At 26.8% G+C, this 8,795-nt stretch overlaps 1 protein-coding gene across 2 annotated transcripts; it reads left to right on the top strand.

Annotated features, from left to right (window-relative positions):
- The first annotated feature begins 478 nt into the window (after window positions 1-478).
- On the top strand, window positions 479-5,855 carry LOC112681490 (X-ray repair cross-complementing protein 6-like). 2 transcript variants are annotated; one of them, XM_025551743.1, is made up of 2 exons: window positions 479-605; window positions 4,096-5,855. In XM_025551743.1, exon 2 carries the CDS (start codon window positions 4,120-4,122, stop codon window positions 5,755-5,757), a length of 1,638 nt encoding a protein of 545 aa, XP_025407528.1. In that variant the 5' UTR covers window positions 479-605; window positions 4,096-4,119; the 3' UTR covers window positions 5,758-5,855. The 2 variants fall into 2 exon arrangements, with proteins under 2 accessions (XP_025407528.1, XP_025407527.1); XM_025551742.1 differs by having other exon boundaries at window positions 479-609.
- Window positions 5,856-8,795: the final 2,940 nt, after the last annotated feature.

Raw genomic sequence — 8,795 nt, 5'->3', positions numbered from 1 at the left:
ACGTTTAATGCAGTGCTTCCCAAACTTTTTCGACTCAAGGTGCCCTTTTTGATCCAAGGTTTTTTCAGGGCGCCCTTCTCTAAGTCATAGCATGACTAATCATAAAGAAAATGTTAGACCTGATAGTATTTCATGACGTCGCGGCGCCCTTATACATACAACGCGGCGCACTAGGGAGCCGTGGTGCACACTTTGGGAATCTATGGTTTAATTTAATATGCGGTTACACTGATAAAAAAAACTGTAATCAGTTGTCAGTATTAGAAAAAGCGGTAAAACTGATAAAAGCATCAAAAACCCATTGTTGTTTGTCTATATTCTATACCTATATTTTATTTATAGATTGTTATTGTGTCTCATCTATATTTTCGATATTTCTGTAATACAACATTTTAGTTTCAAGAGTATAATTAATAAAAATTAATTCGTATGATATGTTAAAAATTATTTTTTTAAAGTGTCAAGTGTAGTGCAATTTAATATTTTCCAAAAATTAAAACCATAATACAGCAATACATCCTATATAAATATGTGTATTTTTATACAAATAACAATCAAATAGTGCAACTGAAGAATTATCAATATATACAGTATTAAAATTCAAAGTTGGTATGAACATTAACTCTCATTTAAATAGTACATTTTTATTTTATAATAATGATATATTTGCTAAATATTATGCATTCGTTAATAAAATTAAAATTATTTGTTGTTTTTAGATTCGTGGTTGATCATACTATTTTGATTATGATTAATTAATTATAATTTGTTGGTATATTCTAACTACAATTAAACTTCTAATTGCTAGAAAAAAAAAACCAAATAGTTCTGATAAATCATAAGTAATTACTAAGGAAGACTGCAATATTAATAAAATTGTCTATAAAAAAAACAAAAAATAAATATTATTATAATTAATATTATATTATTATAGGTATTATTTATTATTTATTTATTTATTCAAATAAATTAATAAACATAAATCTAAAATTATACTTATAATTGAAGCTGGTAACATATACAATGTTTAAACTAGACAATTCCAAAATAAAAATTGATCGTTTTTTTAAAGAATAAACTAAATTATACAAAAAACTAAAAATTATTACATCAGTTTTAATTTATATATTACATTTTATTTCAAACCAATTATGAATAGAGATTGAAAATCCTAGAATACCTAATATAGAATAATGGTAATGAGGGATACTGATATAGACATGACATAGAATCAGTCCGGTTAGTTAATAGTATAATAAACAGTTCCAACTAATGGGTACTATAAATTTAGAAAAGTTTCACAGTTATAAATATGTATTGAACATACAATTATTCAGTTAGTGTGCATTTAATAATTATTTCAAGGTCAAATTTGCTTATACATTTTGGTAAAACATAGTTTATTATTAGTGAAGAACTATCCTGAAACAAACCTTTATAAATTTAAAATAAATAAGTCATAAAGATAATACCAAACCTCAAGTTTTTAATAGTTCACAACACTATGTTCTAGGTATGACCAATGGGAGGCCAATAATTATAAGGTAGGGCCACCAAAAATGAGATTTCAACAAATAAAAAAATTAAAATGAGCTAATTTCTATATTTAAAAACTTTAAATGATTACAACACTATAACAGAACTACTTTAAATTAATTCTACAATTGCTATATGCTTCTGCAAAGTTACTTATTATTTCATCAATGTCTAGTGACTTAGCTTTACGTTTTTCAATATATATGATGCTTAAACTTGTTAGATTAGTGTCTAATAAACTATTTCTTAAGTAAATTTTTACGCATTTCATACATGAAAATGTACGTTCATTCTAGTAATATTATCAATAATTATACAATATAATATAAAAATTTATATTGTTAAATTACATATAGTGAACAAAATACAAATACCATTATTTAATATTTTCTGTTTATGAAAAATGACTATATTATTATGTCTAAGGTCAGATCAGTGGTAGGGCCATGGCCCAACCTGGTCCATCCCTGGCGCCGCAAATGCGGGTATTTGTAATATCTAACTTTATAGCTTGTAGTGCTTGTACATATTGTGTTATACATAGGGTTTATATGTAAGTTTTTATAATACAGTGGTATAAAATAGTATTATAAATACGGTATAAAAAAAAAATCAAGGCGTTATTTTTAGTAACTCAACTATTACTTTTTTAGACGTACCTATAGAATGGATCTCCAATAAAATACAGTATTATAAAAATTAAAAATCTACAATATAATTGAAATCATATTTATTTAGCATTCATGTGTTAGAAATGACTTAAATCAATTTATTGTACTATTATAATATTCAAATATTGTAAATATAAGTACAATGAAGTAGTATATAACTATATAAATATTAACTATAGTTTTCTATTTATTTCTATTTAAAACAGATATATTTCTATATATAACATATGGTATAACGTATGGTACCTACATCATAATTGCAAATTGGTAACATGACTAAATATTAATTCAGTGAATTAGGTATAAAATAATTCTTGTATTATGTGTTTTTCTAACTTTCTAGCCATTTTTTTCAATTAATCCATTTTAAAATAATTGATATTTCATAAATAACAATGGGGTCATAACCTTTGTTGAATTTCCTATAATTTATGGTACTGCAAGATTTTATATGGTATTATACAAAAGAAATAAAATACAAAAACACCGTATTTTAACAACTCTAGTAATACATATTAAATTAATAGATTTAAAAATTTACAGAATACTGGCCCAAATTAGTTATACCCTAGTATAAGATGTTCAACCCATAAAAGCCTAATACTATTCTAGTTTTTGAAATCCAAGTTGATCTAAAATTAATTTAAGAGTCAAAGCCCATTCAGACCAGCACACTTATAAGAAATATGCAGTCTTGCAGTGTATCAATAGGCCAGTCTGGTCCATGCAGGGTTCTAGTTTGTACACAATCCTACTCTTTTATTGAATGAAGTATAAGTACAAACTTAAAACAATTTTTATAAGTTCAAAATATTTTCTTTTTTTGTTCTAAGTATCTAACATTTATTATTTTTGTTAACTTATTGTATCAACCCTTTCCTAGCTTTATTTTCAACCATATATATTAATATTGTTTACAAATTTATTGTACTAATTTTATTATTAAACATTTATGAATTGATAAATATTCAAAATTCTTTTTGTTCAAAACTTTATGAGTAGATAATTGATTAAATTTAAGAGTTTCTATTAATTAGGATGTAACGTTTTATAACTATGAATATAATAAATAATTTTTGCTTTAAAAAATATTAATAGGAAAATATAATTAAAAAATAATTAATGATTTACTTGTTATCTTCTAATATGGCCAGCCCCAAATAGTTGGGAGAAAGGCAAAGAAGAAAAAGAAGATTTGTTGTCTTCTAATATCTTTTTGTTTAAACTTTTTTTTATGTTTTCAATCCGGAGATTGGTTTTTAGTAGATTTTCTTATCAGAACAAATGCCTTCTCCATTTTTACTCCGTTTTGTTTAAACTAAATACTAAAATTTATCTTTATACTCATTAAATTATTTAAAAAACTAATTCTTACTTAAGTTATAACAATTTGTAATTTAATTTATAAATAATTATTTAAATTTGAAAAACTTATAGGGATTTTCTTTCATAAAGTATATTTAAATAGCAAAATAATGTAATAAACCAAAAATATATAGGAAATTAAGGGGGGAAATGTGGGATGTAGATCTTGATGATGTGGACCTACCTGCAAAGGGTGACTTCGCAGTTTTCCTATAATTGATAAATTACCATGTATTTATACACAAAGCCTAGATGAATTGGCTTGACCTATCGAGACACGTAGAGTGTTAGCTGCAGTTTGGCCTATAGCAACAGCCACTCGATGTACGCAGAGGACAGTGAATTATTACGAATTATATTATCTTCGGGGTCGTGAGGTCAACTCTGGGATACAGAAATAAACGGGAGGTTGTATATAATTACATGCCCATGCAACTCGGCATGTCTTTGAACTATTCAATAAATTAAAATAATGGTACATTGTGCTCATCATTATAATAATTATATATTTTATTTGTTTTAGTTATCTGTTAATTAATTCATAGAGATGGAAAGTTTCAATGATTCACCTTTAGAGTGGGAAAATGAATTAGAAGAAGATAATGAAAATGAAAAATGGGTTGTAAAACAAAATATCATGTTCCTAATTGATGCATCAAAACCAATGTTTAATACTTTTAATAACAAAAATTTTTTTTCAACGAGTATTGAAATTTGTAAAGCCGTTGTAATGAAACTCATAAGAATGAATAGGAATGATAAAATAGGTGTAATGTTATTTGGAACAAATGATAATAATAAGACTTGTCCAAATAATATTAATATTTTATGCCAAATAAAAAAACCAGGCATTCATACCATTAACATACTTGATGATGTTATGTTATCTGATTTAACAAGATATGGGCAATCTCAATTTTTACCATTAGCAGATGCTTTATGGTATAGTAACTACCTTATAAAAAAATGTGATGAAAATCAAAGTCGTAGCTCAATAATTCTCATAACATGCAATGATCAACCAATGATTGGAGACTCTAAAAAACAATTCAATTTAAGAAAAAGATTAGATGATGTGATTAAAAATGATATTGATTTTAAATTTATACCTCTTGGTGCAACTTTTAATATGAACATTTTTTATGAAAAAATTCTGAATAAATTCAACAATATCACCATACCTTCCAATGGATTAAAAAACATTGATGATATTATGTCAGAAATTAATGAAAAAATGAAACACGGAAGAAGTGTGTCCAAAATCAAATTTTTTATTGATAATAATAATTTTATTTGTACTTCAATTTACAATTTTTATACAAAATCTAAAATACCATCAAAAGTTAAATTGGACAAAAACACCAACAAACCTTTGAAATCAATGAGCCAAATATTTACAACTGATACCAATGAACTAGTGTGTACATCCGATCTTGGAAAATATTGTATTATAGCCCAACGTACAATAGTATTTAAAAGTGAAGATCTTCCAATATTAAAAAGCAGCATTATTGAACCGGGTACCATTAAATTACTTGGTTTTACAAACAAAGAGAATATTTTAATTTTATACCATTTTAAAACTTCTTCCTTTATTCAGCCTGATAATGTTTCGTTAGAAGGAAGTTCCTTATTTTTTAATTCTTTACTTGAGTGTTGTTTAGAAATGAATAAAATAATAATTTGCTTTTTGAAAATTCGAAAAGGTGGAAGAGGTCATTTAGTTGCCTTATTACCTCAAACTGAAATTTTAGACGATTATGGTACTCAAAAATATCCACCTGGCTTTCATGTTATTTACTTGCCATTTTCAGATTGTATCAGAACCATTAAAACACAAGAACCAAATTATAGTTTACCAAAAATAACGGAACAACAAATTAACATAGCAAAAAACATTTGTGAAAAATTGTCATTTGATTATTACCCAGCAATAATCAAAAATCCAAAAATAAATTGTCACTGGGCTATGCTGGAGGCATTAGCATTAGAATTAGAAGCACCTAACGTTACTGATGAAACTCTTCCGACAAATTTTATTGGAAACAAATTGAATCTAATAAAAAATGATATTTATGAATATCTTTTTCCAAAACATAATAACATATTAAAAACACCTGTAGCAAAAAAGAGGGTTCCTAGTACTTCTCATGATAACAAAAGAGCATTGAAAAAACAAAAATAAGTTATATTAAATTGTATTAATTATTTAAATGTTTTTAAAATCATCATATGTAATGTTTTACAATTTGAATGGCAATAAATTGAATGCATTAATATAAAGTTAAAATTGTACATAATTTAATTTTTCAGCTTATATTTCGTAATAATATTTTTAATTATATACTTGATATTGATTTGTCTATACAACCTTTAAAACTTATTATGAAATAAATAACATTTATAAATCATATTAATTAGTATAATTTATATTATACATTTTTATTTGCTTACTTTTGTAAGGAAGAGCAAATGATGCTGCAAGTGCAGCTTTGGTTTTGGCTGCAACATTATTGAACTATATGCCTGTTAAGTTAACTTTCATAACATTTTGTGTCTACTAATTATATAAGTATATTCATCAAATACGATATTTATATTTTAAACATGGTATAAAATAATTAATCTTATTATATAATAATTTTTATATCTACTTATAAGACTGAATGAATATCTTCTTAACTTACTTAACTTATCGAAAAATATGATTACAAATTATATTTACTAAAAAAATTATTAAAAAATAAAAACATAAGGATTGAATAATTTCACAAAAAAAAAATTGTATTTATTCAATTAAAATATATTTCCATGGGTTTTATCAGAGCACGACAAATAAATCATCTTGCGCTAGTGAAGTTGAGAAACGTATATTATCGACTCGATCACAATTATGTACTAGTTTTGCCTATATATTACGCCGTCTTGGGAATTTTTTTAAAATACATCAAAATAACTTTTAGATAATTAATTTTATAATAAGTCTATATTAATATAAAAAATGTATGTGCGTGAAGTTGCCCTCCCTAAATCAAACTAGTGACTCCAAACCTTCACAGACATTTTGCAATTAATTTGCTATAATTTGCGATGTAGATTTCAGAATTTGCATACCTGCGTTTTTTCCAGAAATTCAGATTTTCTGTTCGGTGGGGGACAGCTTTGCCACAACCCCCCAATTTTAAACTAACGACTCCAAACCTTCACAGAAATTTTGCATTTAATTTGCTATGTAAATTTCAGAATTTGCATCCCCGCGGTTTTCCCAAGAAAACATTTTTGACTGTTGAGAATTTAAAAAAAGCCTTAGTGGTTTAGTGTAATAAATTTAGAGACATGAAGATAATGTAATATTTAAATATGAGTGTTAATAGTGTTAACTGTGTTCCGCGGAGCCCTAGGGCTCCACGAAAGAAATTTAGGGACTTCTTGGGAATATCTAAATTAATTAAATTTAAATATTATTATATTACTTTGTTATCAAATAAAAAGACTTGTATGATTACAATTTTACATATACCTTCTCATCCGATCAGAGTGTTTTAGATTAATTTGGTGAGTACTAGATTTTTAAGTCTCGGAGCACTCTTTCTGGTCAAAATTTTATACACAGATTAAAACAATCTTTTTGTAATTCAAATACATTCCTCTTTTACTCAGAATTTAAAAATGGTAAATAGAAAAGTGATTGAACACACTCAATAATTTTATAACACACTTATTTATTTATTTTCATTTGCATATGACATTATCGGATTATAACACACTGTGTATATAATATATTAATCTTAAATTCATTCTGAAAGACTAAAAAATGTTTGTATTAAGATTTAATGTAAAACGTTTTGAAGAAAACTAACTCGTAATTTTCAAATAATTCCTATTATGCTCTCCCCCCATTTTCAAAAAGTTTTAATATTAGAATTAATTTAAGTATCATTTTTCATGTCTTCTTTTTTTATTTTTTCCATTAAATCTGAAGGAAACTTAATTTTGTCAAAAAAGCCAATATTACATTTCACCTATAGTAATATTTTATGATAGAATTCCTAGTTATTTTTAACTTCGTTTTAGAATTAAATCATACAAAATCTTTAAAAATTATTTTAAACTATTTTACAATAGTAAACAGAAATTCATTTCAAAAAATGGCCATTTTCTCCGCGACCGGATCCTGTATACCCCAACTTCCAACAATGAGCCTATCTCGGCTTATAGCCTCAGGATTCAAAGAACCCCTTGCTGGGAAGTCCTTATGATTTTTATTATGTGTGTATAACTGCTATAAAAATAAGTCTTATTACAATAAATAACAATCGCTCGCAGGCCATTCGTTTCTCATTACACATTAGGAAGTGACTAATAGCTGGTCGATACGACTCTGGCTCATCCGTTTATCAACAAAACCTGTTCGAAGTCCGGTCACGTGTTGATAGCGTATCTTTGGTGTATAATGAAAACCAAAACATTTTTCGAACATAACAATTCTAAATACCTACGAGTCGATGAAAGTTATATAAAAGCAACGAGTCGTCTTATGAGATCATAATTTGTATTATGAGACGCGTTACAATGCGAATGGTAATAACAATATAATACGCGATCATTATTTCGTTGTCGTAAAAAGGTACCCAACGACGTGCAACTAACTTATCCGCACACCGTATTTACACCACCGCAAGAATGTTTTCGCCGCAAAATTACTACACATTATTCTAATAAAAAAAACAGTTGAAATCGTCGATGTGCATCACGACGAGCTTCGCTTGTATAATGGCTGTATAGAAATTCGCAAAAGGTTTTCATTACGCGTGCGCACGTGATGAACACTCGACAAGGATACTACGTCCGTAAACGTATTATTAACTATATTATTACCAAGTGTCAGGTTCTTAAAGAACTGAATCCGAGAAATTAAATGAAAAATTCTACGTGTCTAATCAAAAAAGTATATCATTGTGTTCATAATTATATGCTGCACGAGGGCTAAGAAGGACTTTTACGGATGATTGTATACTTGAAAAACATCGGTTCGGATTCTTCGAATAGCGAACACAAACCAACCATCGATTCGATCTCAAATAGTGAAACTCCAAATATTCATACTCTAACAGGACTATAACTATTATTTTCTTTGGCTTAGACTTCAATGTAGACATTGTGTAAATTCGGGCGTTGTGAAGTTCTGAACGACAGTGGACCAAAGAGACAGACATAATTACA

The sequence above is a fragment of the Sipha flava genome, unplaced genomic scaffold, assembly GCF_003268045.1.
Source record: "Sipha flava isolate LNK unplaced genomic scaffold, YSA_version1 191_pilon_pilon, whole genome shotgun sequence".
NCBI lineage: Eukaryota > Metazoa > Arthropoda > Insecta > Hemiptera > Aphididae > Sipha > Sipha flava.
The sequence above is the reverse complement of the archived record's forward strand: the minus strand, read 5'-3'. Positions and strand labels throughout refer to the sequence as shown.